General features: G+C 43.4%; 1 protein-coding gene across 3 annotated transcripts in view; it reads left to right on the forward strand.

Moving 5' to 3' along the window:
- POLR3A (RNA polymerase III subunit A) overlaps positions 1-18,129 on the forward strand; it is a 319,330-nt gene that overhangs the window by 200,571 nt on the left and 100,630 nt on the right. For all 3 annotated transcript variants that reach the window (XM_086922444.1, XM_086922446.1, XM_086922445.1), the window contains exons 15-17: positions 6,568-6,732; positions 9,152-9,324; positions 9,688-9,799. In XM_086922444.1, the coding sequence (XP_086778570.1) occupies positions 6,568-6,732; positions 9,152-9,324; positions 9,688-9,799 (450 nt within the window). The remainder of the gene's footprint in view (positions 1-6,567; positions 6,733-9,151; positions 9,325-9,687; positions 9,800-18,129) is intronic.

Below are 18,129 nucleotides of genomic sequence, written 5' to 3' on the forward strand. Positions count from 1 at the left end.
GCTACTTTTAACTATTGCTAATATGTATATGTGTTGAATGTCAATGTATTGTGATTGTTTTTATATGCAAAACTGTTGATTATATATCATGCTGTCTTTGATTAAGTTTTTAATAAATTTGATTTTAATGAAAATTATGCTTTTTTGAGGTAATTGTGGAACATGTTAGGATATATACCATTGAGATCAGAAAAGTTTTTGGTGTCTTATTCCTCAAAGCGCTTTGCGCTTTAATTTAGGAACCACAGAAAGGAACCAATTCCCTTTTGACTGTTGCAATATTTCCCAGTCCTTTCTGGGTTTGTTAGGGAAAACTCTCTCTTTTGTTCAATTTACCTCGGCTCCTGTAGCCAGAGAGCTTACAAAGAAGTAATGGATACACTTCGAACCTTTGGGTTCTCAGAGGACCAATGCAAAAAACTTCTAGGTGGGTCCTCTAAAAGTATAAATACCGTCACTCTATCAAAAAGTGATGAAGATAAATGGAACAAATTGTGGAATCTTAAGAAGAAAATAATACGTACTGAACTCCACGCAGAATTTATAATCCAATACTGTAAGAAGGGTGTGATCCCCAAGGGTCTACAAATTGCAAACGAACCTGGGTTATTTGTCACCGATAAAAAATTTAAAGATAGTTGGACTCTGATCGCGAACCGGTGCAGTCGCGACTGGATGTTGCTAATTATAGACACAGCACAGGGACTCTTAATAATAGAAAAAGAAGAGATAGACAAATTAGAAAAAGAACTCAATGAGTCCACTGCACTTGATGAGGCTACAAAAAAACTAGCAGAAATAAAAGAGGACATTACGGGATACCAAGAATATATGATAAATAAAAAAACAAATAAATTAAGGAAAGATATAGCCAATTTTAAATTGGAACTGGTATACCCGTACCTCCAAAAGGACTATTTCGATCAACCCATCCCAAATGAATACAATAATCGTCCCTTTAAGTATAATAGAAACAAATTCTATAAGAAAAATGTAACCTTCTCTGATACATCATATAATACAAGTGACTCCGAAGCTGAAAGAGTTCAAGACAGCAGCAAACGGAATGAGTCCAGAGAAGATAGTGCTGACGAGTTCCACAACTATCAAGTTTTTTTAGGCCAAGCACAAAAGAGACAGACCCGTGGGTTCAGGACCCGGGGGAGGGGCCGTCAGGGCTTCCGTCAAAAAGAGACAATGACAAGAAGACCCTATATGAGAACCCGCAGCCAGAAGGAATGGGAATAGAGAATCACACCTTAAAAGCACCCATAATTAACCTTTCAGATAGAGAACTGAATACAGGAGAAATAAGTATCCTAGAGAAAGGGTTAGGATTTGCCCCAAGTACAGGTATCTGTAGGTATACAATAGAGAAAGACATCAGGGACTTCTTCCGTAAAATTAGGATAAAAAGATTTTTTGAAAACAAAGAATTGAGGCCAAACGAGAATAGATCAGGTTTAAAACCCCCCTCGACGTGGACCCCTGATATCTCCATGGTCAGCCAAGAAGTGGACACTTTTGAAAAAGTGATCTCTATGGGACTTGAAAAATTACTGGCAGGAAAGATTTGGACACCCAATAATCTATCTAAAGTAGAAAGGGAGGCTCTAAAAAATTTACAAAGTTATGATGATATCACTATTAAGCCTGGTGATAAGGGTGGTAGTATTGTAGTCCTTAACACCAAAGACTACAATCAAAAAATGTACACCCTACTTAACAACAATGCCCATTACAAAAAGTCTAATATTGGGGAATGGAATAGACTTAAAAAGAAAGTTCAAAATATAGTCACTTTGGCCAAGGAAGACTGCATCATATGTGAAGATGAGTACAAATATCTATTCAACAGTCATCCCAAAATACCTGCTCTGAATGGGCTCCCTAAAGTCCATAAGGACATTAGGGACCCACCCATGCGACCCATAGTTTCAGGCTTTGAGTCAATAACGGAGCCACTCAGCAAGTATGCTGATTGTTTCATTCGCCCCTTAGGTGAGAAACTACCATCCTATATAAAGGATACTAAGGATATGATCTCTAAGATAGAGGGAATTAGCTTTAACAATGAAACCCAGTGGTTGGTGTGCTTGGACATTGAGTCCCTGTACACCAACATACCCCAACAGGATACCATTACAATGATGAAGGACATCTTGAGTGATGCAGAAGGTTATCTGTCTGCACACAACACTTTTATTGTAGAATGTATAGAAACTGTTCTCCTGAACAATATCTTTTTGTTCAATAGTGACTTCTTCTGCCAAATAAAAGGCACGAGCATGGGGGCCACCTGTGCGCCGAGCCTAGCCTGTTTATATGTGGGCAATTTTGAAAAACTCCACATATATAATGAGCTTTGTCCCTTCTATGAGAACATCAAACATTGGTCTAGGTTCATAGACGATGTCTTTTTTATATGGGAAGGGACAGAGGAAGATCTGGCTAAATTCCTGGAGTGGCTCAACTGTGGGGATGTGAACCTCAAATTTACAGCCAATAAGAGTCAGGTGGCAGTTGACTTCTTAGTTATTAAGATTAAGGCTGATAACGGAAAGCTATGTGTTGAGCTGTATGTTAAACCTTCAGATCGCAATACCTTGCTCCACCATGAAAGTTACCATCCCAAAAATCAGAAGGATGGCATCCCTTACAGTCAGTTTGTCAGAATAAGAAGGAACTGCACTGATAAAAACTCTTTCGAGAAACATGCTGAAAATTTAAAAATTAAATTATTACAACGAGGCTACCCCAAGAGGTTAATAAGAGACAGCTACAAAAGAGCTAAATACCAAAGTAGAGAATCCCTTTTTGAAACTGGCAACAAAAAGAAAGAACCTGAAAATAATATTGTCATGGTCTCGAACTTCAATGGATTAAGCTGTAAGGTAAAAAACCTCATTACCAAGAATTGGTCAATTCTAAACAGAGAAGGTAAAATTCCCCTACCCAAACCTATTTTCTCCTACAGGAGGAATAGGACTATTCGAAACTGTTTAGTTCAGACCTATAGAGAGCCCAAAAAAATTAAACAACTAAGCATTGATCAGGGTAAACCCATTAGAGGCAACCAACCGTGCGGATCATGCACTCATTGTAAGTCCATCATCCAATCAGACAAAATCGAATTGAGAGGTACATCACATTGGGTGAACGAACATGTCAACCTAAGAACTCCTAATGTGATCTACCTAATAATCTGTCCTTGCCAAAAGGGATACATTGGCGAAACTGGGCGTGAAATCAGATTAAGTCTATCCGAACATCGATCTGCCCTGAAAAACCATAAGAAAAATGCCCCATTGGTAGATCACTGGATCACCGAAAAACACAAAGAGGATGAAATAAAATGGTGCATAGTAGAAAAAATAAAAACCACTATGAGAGGAGGAAATCTGGACGTTAAACGTAAACAAAGAGAACAATTTTTCATGTCTAAATTTCGCACTTATACACATGGTCTGAACAGCAGGGAAGAATGGGAAAGACTGGTGCGATAACTAGCTCAGAGTCTCTGCAAACTTCCTTAGGCGTGCTATGTTCAGTGTAAAGATGTCTGATATAAATTATCATTATATTCATCGAATAAATTAAATGACAAGCTACATAAAATAGATTTATGCCTGTAAATACATCTGTCTATAAAAAGATGAATAATGAATTCTGAACAGTCCATATGTATAAATGTTAATTCTTTATCAGAATGGAATATTGGCTCTGAGTCTATGATTTGCCTAGAAACGGAATATTGATGAATTAGAATATGTCATTTCACTTCTAAAAGTAGAATATCAAGTTTGTGTATTTGATTCAGTTATGATCTGAACAATGATCTACATAACAAAAATGAAGATATTTGTGTGGCCAAATAAGAATGTAAGAGGTGACCTTGTGATGACAATCCGGAGCCCTTTCTCATTTCTCATTTATTAGCCCTTTTTTATCTATTAACTATTTTCCTATATAATGAATTGGGCATTACAAATTGCAGCTATTTGTACTAAAATCTCACTCTACATGCTCCGATTTTCATGCATAAGTGAGCCTCAGGTATAATTATGTGTAGTTAATGTGGACTATACACCTGGTATTATAAAAATAACTAATAACAATATGATTTATTTGTGGTTATATTGAGATGTACCATCACAAAATAAGCAAGGAGTCTGGTACTACAACATAGGTGATATAAGCCCTACACAATATACATCCTCGCAGAGACGCCAATAAACTACCAAAATGGCGGTCTAACTCTGTGGCTACAGAGTGGTAACATGCCCCGATATATATTTACAAGAGCATGGGCCTGATTGTTCTATAATGTTCTATAATAAAAGTTTATGTTGTGCAACCTCCTAAAAGCCAAATACAACATAAACCAATCAAAAGCGAGCGTCGCGCATAAACGTAATGCAATTGCGCTTCGTAAATAATTCTGTCTTCACGATTAGTCCCTTTTCGTTTGTAGGCACTATTAAGCCCTATAGAACATACATCCTCGTAGAGACGCCAATAAACTACCAATATGGCGGTCCAACTCTGAGACTACAGACTGGTAACATGCCCCAATATATATTCACAGGAGCATGGGCCTGAATGTTCTATAACAAAAGTTTATGAGGTGCAACCTCCTAAAAGCCAAATGCACCATAAACTAATTAAAAGCGACCGTCTCGTATAAACGAAATGCAACTCCGCTTCGTGAATTATTCTGTCTTCACGATTAGTCCCTCCTCGTTTGTAGGCACTATTAGGTAAGGAGATGTAAAAAACTACTAAAATGGCAAACACACAGCGCTTATCGTAAAAATCGGCACAGGTGTAAGAAGTTATTGAATTAGAGCATACCGCCACATAGTATAAAAAGACCCGTCTTGTCCCAGCTCACTAACTGACGCTGCAGACCGGGTTACCAGGCAGGCGGCGTGTAGCTCCGACTACGGAGGTAAGAGAAAGGGGACGACCGGGCGTTTTGTTTCCCTGGGCGTTAGCAGACATTGGGATATTTAGACCAACTGGGTAGCGTCTGTTTGGGCTTACATATCTTAAGCAATTACCTTAACTTTAAGATGTTTTGGAACTTTATAACTTGCTTTGTTCCAATAGAAACAGGCCCTAATCTTTCATGTACCCTAACGCTTTTTTAAATATGCATTGCTCTAAAATAAACACGCTTTATTTTTATGCAATTTAAAAGCATCACTAATACTGAATAGCTTTACCCACAGATAATGGAATACAATAAGGTGTAATACTTGTACTCCACTATCATTCTCTATTTAGATAAAAGGAACTCTCTTCAATTATAAAAAAGAAGCACTCCATCTCCATCACGCTAAAGCAAGGGCGAGGAGTGGAAAGACGCCAATCCGATGATTACCCTGAGTCTTCCGTATAAAGAATGAAATCCAACGCTCCCACTACTAGTTACATAGTAAGCATACTTTCATCTAGTTTTGTAAAGCGCTTGGCATTTTTGTGTCTTAAATGAACACACTAAATGTATACCCAATATCATTATGTATACACCGGTTATTCTAAGGAACCAACCTGATTTATAACAGTGGACAAGAATTTTTTCATATGGTTGAAATCAACATAGAGAACGAAAACCCAACGCTCCTACCACAAAATATAAAGTAAGCATACGATTACCTAGCTCTAGAGGGGACACAGAGGTAGTTTTGTGGATTAAATCAACACACTAATTGTACACCAAATAATATTATGTGTACACAGGTCTTTCAAAGGAACAAACCAGAATTATAATAGTGGATAAGATTTATCTATCCCCAGGATTTAGACTGACACCGCAAATTGAATACTGCGAATTGAGTAAGAAATCCTCCTATTTATACTCTAGACACCAATAGATTAAAAAACTTTCTGTAAATGAAATCCCTCAATGAATGTATACTAATTGACTGTTCCGTATATTTCTAGATTGAAGAATTTTACTGTAGTCCTGAGGAAGGTGTACCATCAATCTTAAACACCGAAACGCGTCGACAACTTGGCTACTTTTAACTATTGCTAATATGTATATGTGTTGAATGTCAATGTATTGTGATTGTTTTATATGCAAAACTGTTGATTATATATCATGCTGTCTTTGATTAAGTTTTTAATAAATTTGATTTTAATGAAAATTATGCTTTTTTGAGGTAATTGTGGAACATGTTAGGATATATACCATTGAGATCAGAAAAGTTTTTGGTGTCTTATTCCTCAAAGCGCTTTGCGCTTTAATTTAGGAACCACAGAAAGGAACCAATTCCCTTTTGACTGTTGCTATATTTCCCAGTCCTTTCTGGGTTTGTTAGGGAAAACTCTCTCTTTTGTTCAAAATGTCTCTCACTGGCACACCTTAATTTAATTCAACATTGAAGCACTCCTCCCACTATTGCCAATGGTCATCCAAGCACACTGTGGAGATCAGAAGCATGTTAGCAGCCCTTTGTTTCAAGCATTGGTCCCATGTTACTAGTTTTAATTACAAGTGATGTGTTCCAGATCTGGCTGTGTTCTTCTGACTTTGTGATGTCTTTATATCTTCTGTAGATGTTACGATCCAGAACAGTGAGCTGGTGTCGGGCAGTATGGACAAAGGGACCCTGGGTTCTGGATCCAAGAACAATATCTTCTACATTTTACTGCGAGACTGGGGTCAGGTGGACGCAGCTGATGCCATGTCACGCCTCGCACGACTAGCACCAGTTTATCTATGTATGTTTACTTTTTACATGTATTACATATAACAGTTGTATAAGAGGTACTGCTTGTACAATCGGAGGGGTATAGTTTTATCAAAGCCTAAAGTAAAAATGGAATGCTTGCCAGCAGAAACACAGCTGACTAGACAGAAGGATGGAAGGATGGATGGATGGATGGATGGATGGATGGATGGATGGATGTTATGTGGATGACAGGAAAGAATGCAGGAGAATTCCCTTGATGGAATGTTTGGATGAACTAACAAAGAAGCGAATGCTGGATGGATATTGATTGTCTGGATCAAAGATCTCATAGCAGACCTCATCCCGGGATGCAAAGGAGTTTAAGAACCTCTCACCCCTCTACATTCCATCCTCACAATACTTGAGGACAAATGTCACCCCATTAAATTGATGAAGATTGAGTGCAGTTGGTCTCTCGAGCGAGCAGGAGAAACACACTCCTTTAGACCTCCTGTGAGAAACAAGAATCGAGCAGGAGACCAGACCACTGAGCGATCCACTGGTTCAAGCATCGGGAGCATGCAAAATGTGGTTTCCTATCTTTCAGCAGGAAAATTCAGGCTTCTAATAGAAGTGGGGCCTTCTTTAAACCATAAAGTCAAGACCTCAAATTTGAGGAGAGAAAACTAGCAGGAAAACTCGATCATGAAAAACAGGAGGCAGAAATGGAGAGCACCTAGAACGTTGGATATTCAATTTATTGGCTTGGCATAATGATACAGCAGTTTAAAATATGCTGTGAACTGAAAACAATTTCAGGGAGCGTGTGCAAAGGTTATAGCTCAAGCACAGACATGAACAAACCCTTTTATTTTGAATTATCAATAGTCTAATCATGTGCAAGTGTCAATTTTGTTAACGAGTGGTGAGAAAAACACTGATAGTCTGAAACACTACCAAAATGGCGTTCAATGTTTGTAACCATAAACATGTTAAGCATTGCTATTAGCACATTGTCCATGCTTTTTGTATGTGCCGGCCTGAAAATTCCAAGTTTGTCTCATAAAAGCTATTGGGCACTCCACGCATATAAAATACCGGTCTGTTTCTCGGGCCTGGGTATTGTTTAGATTTCATGTAATGACGAGTCCGAATATTCGTGCATAAGGATGAAAACTCTAACTCAGGGTAGAGACTGAATTGACAGGAGCAACAGACGGATGCTGGGGGAATACTAGCTGGCTGCTTGCAATAATGTCTGGCTGCTCGATAGATTACAAGTTCTATGAAGGAATAGTTGGGTCAGGTGGATGGAAGAGATGACTGTGGCTAGATAGATAAATGGATGAAGAAATGGATTGCTAAGGAGGTGAAGGAATCAACAGAGCAATAGAGAATAACTGGCTGTAGCAGTTGTTTGCAGTTGATTGGTGGTAAATGTTTGGATGGATTGAGTGATACTTAAGATTGGAGAGGATGCCTGGATGAATCCCCGGGGGCATGCTTGCTAGTTATTAAATGAAATGAAAAGGATTGTCTCCTAATTTCCACTGTGCAGGTCAAAGTAACACTGCGCATACATCACTGTGTAAGTTGTCCTAAACCTTCTACAACCAAGGTCCCAGTTCCAACTTGTGCTGAACTGAGGGGGTGCAAACACCTTACGTGTAGTTAATGTGTAGTAACGCCATGCCATTACTGTCCTGTTCTGAGTTAAACCCATCTGAATGGTGAATAAATGTTAGGATATAGAATGTGTATTTGATGTATTTGAGCTTGTATAGCACACAGCTACCCTCAGTGGGTTTCCCGGCGCTTGCTTAGGGAACCCGTCCTGGTATTCCCCTGTGAGATAACCCCGGCAGGGTATCCACAATGTGAAAGCCAGGCATCCCGCCGTGAGGGGCGAGAATTAAAGTGTGAATTCTACACAGCAGTCCCTCTGCGTGAGGAGCCTAACACACACATTTGCTACCATCTCTGACTGGACAGTTAATGTGTATAGGGGCATCTGTGTGGGATGCTGAAAGGTGGGTGGGCAGAGTAGAGGATAGAAAGGGAAGAATAGTTTTGGCTGGAGGGAGCCTTACATCTCCCCTCTTGCGGGAGACAATGTTGGGTGGGGCTGGGTTTTGAGGCCTGGCTGCGCATACTGTCGCAGCCGCAAGTGATTTTCTTAGCTAACAAATCAAGTCGGGGTTGCCTACACACTTAAATCCATGGACACCAGAGCCCTTACAACTATAGAGCGTAATTTAAATTCCACTCCGTGTAGATCATAATCTGGGCCTAAATTATATGTTTGTATGATGCCAAAGTTATAAAGACTAGGTCTTGAGTTTCCCAGTGAGAGACTAGCATATTTTGAATACATGCATTAAAAACGGGGCACAATTTACAATAATCTACAACTAAAGCTCTGCTTTAGGGATAGTCCGTTTTTAATAACACATTGTACTTTGTTTCAGCAAACCGTGGGTTCTCCATTGGTATTGGTGATGTGACACCTGGCCAGGGTCTGCTGAAGGCCAAACAGGACCTTCTGGATGGTGGCTATGCCAAGTGCGATGAGTATATTGAAGCCTTGAACACAGGGAAGCTGCAACAGCAGCCTGGTTGCACTGCTGAAGAGACACTAGAGGTAACTTGTTGTTGGGTTATGTTGGGCATTATTCAGAAGTCACTACTCTGAATTAATATGGCCTTATGTGTATCCCAGTTGAGCTAATACTGATTTCCCTTGAAAGAGGTTATGAGGACACTGAAAATAGCCGGGCAAAACTAAAATCCCCTGTAGCTGAGTGGACGAATCGGGTTCTACATTCCCTGCTTAACTTGGTTGAGGTATAAATCGGGCCAGACCATCTGGGTGTACAAGATAGGATGTGATGAAAGCCAAAACCCTATTCTTGCCATAAAAGTCTTAGCTGACATTAAGTTTGGGAGGTTCCCCATACCTATTCCAATCTTTTAAATTGTGCTTCTTTATCTCTTTGATTTGTAGGCCTTGATTCTCCGTGAGCTGTCTGTCATCAGAGACCATGCTGGCAGTGCCTGTTTGCGAGAGTTGGACAAGAGTAACAGTCCTCTGATCATGGCTTTGTGCGGCTCAAAAGGTAGCTACTTGCCCACTCTGCCATAAGGATCTCTTCATCCATTAATCCCCCTCTCTCTGTCCATCTATCTGTCCATCTATCTGTCTTTGTCTATTCTTTATCTATTCATATTAGTCTATCCTTCTCCCTAGCCATGTGTCTATAGTTGTAACATCCATTTACCCTGTCTCGCTCAGTAGTGACGTCATAGTTCATTAGAGGAACAAGGGGAGCTTGGCCCTTGGAGGACAAGTGAGGAGGCTGGGCCTAAAATACGTAATCAAACAGGAGTGCCTCCCACTAATCAATTACCGCCAAAAAATCAAGGCAAGTTGAAGACGCTATTTGTCGTTTTCAACGAGGTACTTTTATTTATACCAGTTACTTTTTTAGTTTATACTATGTTTGTCAAACACAACATATGATGAGCAGACAAGACCTATACATATCATAGATTTTAAACAAAGTTAGGTTATTCAACGCAACACAATGTCAAAATTCAATGTGGTCCTGAATGTGGTCACAACTATACAAAAATCAATGTGAAACAGACAGAAACATTGGACATATATAACAAATACATGGTGCAACACATTTTTACATAAGTAGAAGGTTTGATTAAAGCAAAAAGAGTAGAATGAAAAGAAAGAAAGAATTAGAAAAAGGAGCGCGAAAGTGAATTCGAGACTCTTTTTTGTCGCCAGCAATAGCTTGAAAATAAATTGTCCTTTTCTAATTGGCCGACGCGTTTCGAATCCAGAGGTTAACTATCAGGATTCTCATCAGGGCATAGTTAATCTGTCTGTAGAATTACAAAAGAGAAAAAAGTTTTTAAGTATCATGAATAAGTGAAGAGGCAAGACTCCTTATGATGTGACAATCAGCTAAAACCTACCGCTTTTTAGAGAAGCTAATTCAGCGGGAGAATTTGTCAGTGCAGACTGAAGAGGGGGTCCAAAAATGGAGCGCCTACAATCAAAGTGAGTGGACATCAGCACAAAATAAACATGTGAATGCTAACCTATACAAATGAATTAAGAATGAGCGTACCGTCATTAATTTCAAGGTTGGTGGGGACGGCTGTCTATTGCGGAAAGAAGGGCTCGGCGGCGTGCTTGCAATTACAGGAAGGCCAGTGGCGCTGTGTATAAAAACATAATCGTCGGATTTTTGAAACTGTGGTCAGGGTATTAAAACAGTTTTGTTCCGACATACGGAGATAGTACCTTTTAAGTTTTTCCAAAGATTGGTCCTGGCCAATCTTTGGAAAAACTTAAAAGGTACTATCTCCGTATGTCGGAACAAAACTGTTTTAATACCCTGACCACAGTTTCAAAAATCCGTAATCCTGTAATTGCAAGCACGCCGCCGAGCCCTTCTTTCCGCAATAGACAGCCGCCCCCACCAACCTTGAAATTAATGACGGTACGCTCATTCTTAATTCATTTGTATAGGTTAGCATTCACATGTTTATTTTGTGCTGATGTCCACTCACTTTGATTTTGGACCCCCTCTTCAGTCTGCACTGACAAATTCTCCCGCTGAATTAGCTTCTCTAAAAAGCGGTAGGTTTTAGCTGACTGTCACATCATAAGGAGTCTTGCCTCTTCACTTATTCATGATACTTAAAAACTTTTTTCTCTTTTGTAATTCTACAGACAGATTAACTATGCCCTGATGAGAATCCTGATAGTTAACCTCTGGATTCGAAACGCGTCGGCCAATTAGAAAAGGACAATTTATTTTCAAGCTATTGCTGGCGACAAAAAAGAGTCTCGAATTCACTTTCGCGCTCCTTTTTCTAATTCTTTCTTTCTTTTCATTCTACTCTTTTTGCTTTAATCAAACCTTCTACTTATGTAAAAATGTGTTGCACCATGTATTTGTTATATATGTCCAATGTTTCTGTCTGTTTCACATTGATTTTTGTATAGTTGTGACCACATTCAGGACCACATTGAATTTTGACATTGTGTTGCGTTGAATAACCTAACTTTGTTTAAAATCTATGATATGTATAGGTCTTGTCTGCTCATCATATGTTGTGTTTGACAAACATAGTATAAACTAAAAAAGTAACTGGTATAAATAAAAGTACCTCGTTGAAAACGACAAATAGCGTCTTCAACTTGCCTTGATTTTTTGGCGGTAATTGATTAGTGGGAGGCACTCTTGTTTGATTACGTCATAGTTCATTAAGCAGATATCACCAGGCTCCACTGAGCGTCTCCTTTTATCTGACAGAAAAATGTTGTCGTCTCTTGTCTGCTGCCCACAATTTATCACTTCTTGATGTCATCGATGTCAGAACTTTGCTCTTGCAGAAAGATATCATTGTTCTCCACTTCATTGAAAATTGTACCTCCGCGCCCACTCTCTGTCTTTGCAGTGATGTCCTTGTACTCCTCTTAAACGTTGTCCTGATGAATCTCCTTTCCTGAACAGTGATGTTATAATCGCCTCTCTTACTCCACAGCAACTGCCTTAGCCCCATTTCCTCCTAGCTGCCCTGTCCCTTCTTTCTTTCAACTGTCACCTCCCAATGTATGCCATCGGCAATTCCTTTGTGTCTCTTGTAAGGAAAATCATAATTGACACATCGTTAAAAAGGGAGATTTTTATTTTAGTTTGCTCACTTTTACCGAATTATGTGAAAATGGCTGCTCTATTTTTACCTGCTAATTTTGATGACCGACCCATTGGTAGAACCTTGTAAATCCCACCGAGCATTTCTTTTTTTATTGATGCATCAAAGAGTAAGAACAATTTTGTATGTTTACATATTGCAAAGTTTAAGACACTGAAGCAAGTATTTTGATTCATATTTTTTTCTCACTAAAATCGACAGCAAAGCAACTACAAAACCCATGTAAATTAGTAAATATTTATAGATGAACCTGATTAGCTTAGCCAATGTTGAGGCTGTTCCATACTTTAATCACACATCCTCCTTATCTCCTCTTTTCTGCAGCTGTCAATCAATCCACTGTCCAAACCCATGATATCCTTGTGTATCCAACTAATGTGTATAAACTCCACTTCTTAGGGGTCACAACCAGATAGACCTCCTGAGCCCCCAGAGGCAAACACGTAGCATTGGCCACTGCAGAGCCATGAACAACAAACAGGTGATCTGAAAGAGACACGTTAGTGATAGATTCCTTACCTTAGAATATCCTCAGGCGTCCGACTGGATCCGGAAAGTTTTGCTAGCAGTACATCTGCGCATCAGTAAGTGACGTCGTGCAGCTCCGCGTCCGTCGCTGGCGTCGTAAGCGCCAAGATGACATCACAGAGACTACTTAGTCGCCACCCATGTGCGCTGATGTCTGTTCTTTCTTTTTCCTCGCCAGTAAGCGCAGATCCTTTTAGAGCACGTACCTTAGTCACTTTTTTGACTACCTTTTTTGAGACCTTTGTCTCTGGTGGGTCTTCTCTGGTGCATGTAGGGATGCCTGATTTTAAGTCCTGAGGGGCATGGCGTTGGAGTATGTCGGTGGCGGACCCCCACGAAGTCTGTCTCTACTGCCTGGAGCACGACCACGACTCCTGGTCCTGCTTGAGGTTCGGCACTCGTCCCAGCGCCATTCTCGATTCCCCCCTTGTCGGTCCCTGGATGCGGACCAGGGGGACAGGGGTTCTGCCCCTGCAGCCTACCCGCCTTACCTGGGTCCATCGGCGACTCCCGCACAGGTGCAAGAATTTCTCGCTGCCATGGACCACCTGTTTAAGCCACGGGCCAAGCGCCGTCAGCGGCTTCTGCCCGGTGCCGCAGGATCCTGCGCCGCTGGCTTCGGCCACGGCGCCACAAAGTCCCACGCTGCCGGCTCCGGCCCCAGCGCCACCCTCTACTCCGCCTCCGATGCCGCAGTGGATGCCATTGGTTCCACCATTGCCCCAGTTCCAGGACAATTTTGTTCTCACCTGGGATCCGAATTGGGACACAGCGCAGGTTCGGCCCCGTCCGACGCTGTTCCCGATGCAGTTTGTTCCTTCCCCTGTCCCTGCACCACAAACGGCGGAGGAAGAGGACGACTGGGAGGGGTCCGAGGACCCTCTTGCTCGTTAGTGTGACTCTGAGCAGGATTGGGCGGACGACTTGGAGGAGGCCAGCGGCCTTGATGTCTCCTCTGACCCGGGGTTTGCCTCTTCCCCGCCTTCAATGGAGGAGGGTGCCTCTTACACAGTGGTGCTCTGCCGGGCAGCTGAGGTCCTCAACCTTTATCTCCCTACTGTGGCCCTAAAGACTAATCTCCTCACTGAGGTGCTCCAGTCGGTGTCCACTTCGTCGGTGCCACTGCTGCCATTTAATGACTCCCTCACTGACGTCTTGCTGGGCACTTGGTCGCGGCCAGCCACAGGGGGCCCTGTGGATTAGAACGTCGCCAGGTGTTATCGTCCGGCGCCGGGTGACCCTGCCTTTTTGACCACTCATCCTACGCCCGAGAGCCTGGTCATTCAAGCTTCGACGTTCCAGAGTGCCTTTCCCACGGCTCTGCCGGATATTGGCACTAAGAGGCTGGAGCAGTTCGGCAAGTGGTTGCTCTCCTCGGCCAGCTTGGGGCTGCGGTCTGTGAACACTGCATGTCTATTTGGCCGCTATTCCCACGCGGTGTGGGATACCGTTGCTCAGGTTTTACCTCAGTGTCCTGAAGAGGTCCAGGCTGTGGCCGAGGGTAAGGATGCGGCTAAATTCGCCATTCGGTGTGGCTTAGACACCCCGGACTCCCTCGGCAGGGCAATTTCCATGACTGTGGAGCTTTGTCGCCACGCCTGGTTGAGGTCTACCGGGTTCTCGCCAAACGTCCAGAGCTCGCTTATGGACATGCCCTTTGATTGCACTCGCCTGTTTGGTGATGAGGGCGAAAGTGCACTGGAGCGTTTTAAGGGCTCTCGGGCTACGGCCAAGTCTTTGGGTCTTTCCACCACGTACCTGGCCACATCTACTTTTCATTCCTTCCGTGGCCATAGAAGGGGCGCCCCTGCCCGCTCGTTCAGTCAAAAGCTTGTGCAGAACCAAAGTCAGCGCAGCCGTGGGTGTGGAGGCCGCAATGACGGCTCCGGGGGCCGGCGTCAGGGTCAGTCCACCTCCGCCCCTGCAACATCCGCCTCAGTCTTCCTAGTCTGAGCTTTGGGATGCACCCCACGCCAGTGGGCGGCAGGATTCGACATCACCTTCCCCACTGGCGTTCTGTCACTTCCAACAAGTGGGTGCTGCAACTCGTCCAGAGGGGTTACTCCCTCACTTTCGAGTCTACCCCCAGCCATGCCACCTCAGTTCCACTGCATGTCGGGGGATCACTTGGTGCTTCTCCAACAGAAGCTCACGGCCCTCTTGGCCAAGGGGGCCATCGAGCGCTTTCCTGGGCCAGAAGTAGAACGTGGTTGTTATTGCCACTACTTTCTGGTCCCCAAGACAAGGAGGGCTTGCGCCCCATCTTGGACCTCAGGAACGTCAATTGTTTCCTCCGGAAGGAGAAGTTCAAGATGTTTACTCTGGCTCAGGTCTTGGCTGCCCTCGACCCTGGAGCCTGGATGGTAGCGTTGGACTTGCAGGACGCATATTTTCACATCCCCGTCCTGCTGGCCCACCGGCGTAACCTGCGGTTCACAGTCGGCCAGCAGCATTTTCAGTTTTCTGTGCTCCCCTTTGACCTTACCAGCGCCCCTCGGGTGTTCACGAAAGTGATGGCGGCGGTCGAAGCTCACCTGCGCATGTCAGGGGTGTCAGTCTTCCCCTACCTCGACGACTGGTTGTTGAAGGCGGGCTCGCCCCAGGCAGTCGTCTCACACCTCCAGACTACGGCTGACCTCCTGCTGGGGTTCTCCATCAACGTGCTGAAGTCGCACCGGAGGCCCTCTCAGAAGCTCCCCTTCATCGGAGCAGTTCTGGATTCGACGTAGTTTCGGGTTTATCCTCCCGAGCAGCGAGTCCAGGATATTCGGGCTATGATTATGATCTTTCAGCCTCTATCCCGGGTTTCAGCCATGATGACCCTCCGGCTCCTGGGCCTGATGGCCTCCTGCATTCTGCTAGTGCAACATGCCAGATGGCATGTGTGGGCTCTGCAGTTGGACCTGAAGTTCCAGTAGGCACAGCATCAGGGCAACCTGTCCGATCATGTCCAGATCTCGGAGGGCACTGCACAACAATTGCAGTGGTGGCTCACGAATCGCGATTGGGTCGATGGCAGATACCTCTCCCGTCCCCAACCGGAGCACACAGTGGTGACGGATTCGTCCCTCTTGGGATGCGGAGGCCACTTGGGAGAGGCGGTTATCAGAGGCCTCTGGTCTCTGGCAGAGTCCCGGCTCCATATCAACCTTTTGGAGCTTTGGGCGATCCGACTTACACTGATAGCATTCCTTCCCTCTGTCCGGGGAAGTGTGGTGCAGGTGTTCACGGACAACACCTCCATGTGGTGTTGCAACAAACAGGGCGGGGTGGGGTCCTGGACCCTATGTCAGGAGGCTCTGCGCATCTGGACATGGCTGGAACATCAAAGCATTACCTTGATGGTTCAACACTTGGCATGTTCTCTGAACGCCAGGGCGGACGAACTCAGCCGCTCGTGCATGATGGATCACGAATGGCGTCTGAACTATTTCAGCAGTGGGGAGAGCCTTGGTTAGATCTATTCGCCACCGAAGAGAACACGCAATGCCATCAGTTCTGCGCGTTGGAATTTCCAAGGCGGCACTCGCTCGGTGACGCTTTTCGTCGCGAGTGGAGTTGCGGTCTATTGTACGCCTTTCCACCTATGCCACTCCTACCCAGAGTGCTGATGAAGATTTGGCGCAACCGGGCCCATGTCATTCTTGTGGCTCTGGATTGGGCACGAAGATTCTGGTATCCCGAGCTACTCAACATGGCGATCGATCCCTTGATCCGACTGCCTCTTTGGGAGGATCTTCTCTCGCAGCAGCAGGGGAAAGTCCTCCACCTGAACCTATCCAGCCTCAACCTCCTTGGGTGGAGATTTAGCTGCAACAGTTGACTGCTTTGTTTGTCTTGACATATCTTATTTGCGCTCCCTTCGAGCCCATTCATAAATATCCTTTGCGTCTTCTTACTCTCAAGACTGCTTTCCTGGTAGCTATCACCTCTGCCAGAAGAGTGAGTGAGCTCCAAGCTCTTTCTTCCAAACCTCCTTTCCTTTCTGTTCATCCGGACAAGGTGGTTTTAAGGACCCGTCCTTCTTTCTTGTCAAGTCAGGAGAGACAGCTTCTTATGGCCGTTCTGTTCTCTGTGATTTTCTGGTGTAATCTTGTTCGCAGACCCCACCACTGGGGTTGGTGTTGCTGGGGTATCTATTCTAAGGTAAGGAATCTTATCACTAACGCGTGTCTCTCAGATGCACAAGTTACTACTTGTGTAACGATATATCTGTAAGAGTCATTAGTTAGTGATAGATTCCTTACCACCCCACCCATCCTCCCTCTTCTGCGAACTGATTTCTAGGGTTAAAGACATACCTTTCAGGGCCCTAGTTTCATGGCACCAGTGGTCAGTTTCTGGCATGGCTCTGCTTTCCTGGCGCGGAAAGTCGTGTACAGAACTGACGTCAGCACACATGAGTGGTGCCTAAGTAGTCTCTGTGACGTCATTTTGGCGCTTACGACGCCAGCGACGGACGTGGAGCCGCACGACGCCACCTACTGTCACGCAGAGGTACTGCTAGCATAACTTTCCGGATCCAGTCTGACGCCTGGGGATATTCTAAGGTAAGGAATCTATCACTAACTAATCTCTCTTACAGATATATCGTTACACAAGTAGTAACTTGTGCATTGGGGTGTTTTGGTTGTACCTTTGAAGTAATGGTTTCACTGGATATTATGGAAAAAATCGGGGTTTCATGTCCCTGGGATGCAATCTAATGTTAAGTTAGAGTTATAAATATTTTATACATGATCACGTTTTTATTCCTTTTAAAATTTATCCAATTATATTTTTGGAGTGTTTTGGCATTACAGTGCGTTTTGTGAATCATGGAGCTCTTATTAAAAATATTTAATTATTTTCAATGGCTTATGGCCTGAAAAGTACAAATAAAGTAAAGGTTGTGTGTGAAACAACACCATTTTGTAATGAAAAAGCCTTTCTTGCCTTAAGTGAACACGTTTAACAAAATCAAATCATCCAGTATTTAATTAGGTTTTTTTTTAATTTTTTTATCAAAAGTTTTATATAGCGCTAGCTAGACCTCGGGGTATGTCTTGATTTGCCAAATGAACTTGTGCTATGTCCAGTTTAAGGTCTATTAAGAGCTGAAACATGACAAGAGCTGACATGTAGGTTAAATCCTTTTCCCATACTGGAGATATTTTGTGTAGCCAATATTGTCATA

The sequence above is a fragment of the Lissotriton vulgaris genome, chromosome 5, assembly GCF_964263255.1.
Source record: "Lissotriton vulgaris chromosome 5, aLisVul1.2, whole genome shotgun sequence".
NCBI classification, from domain to species: Eukaryota; Metazoa; Chordata; class Amphibia; order Caudata; family Salamandridae; genus Lissotriton; species Lissotriton vulgaris.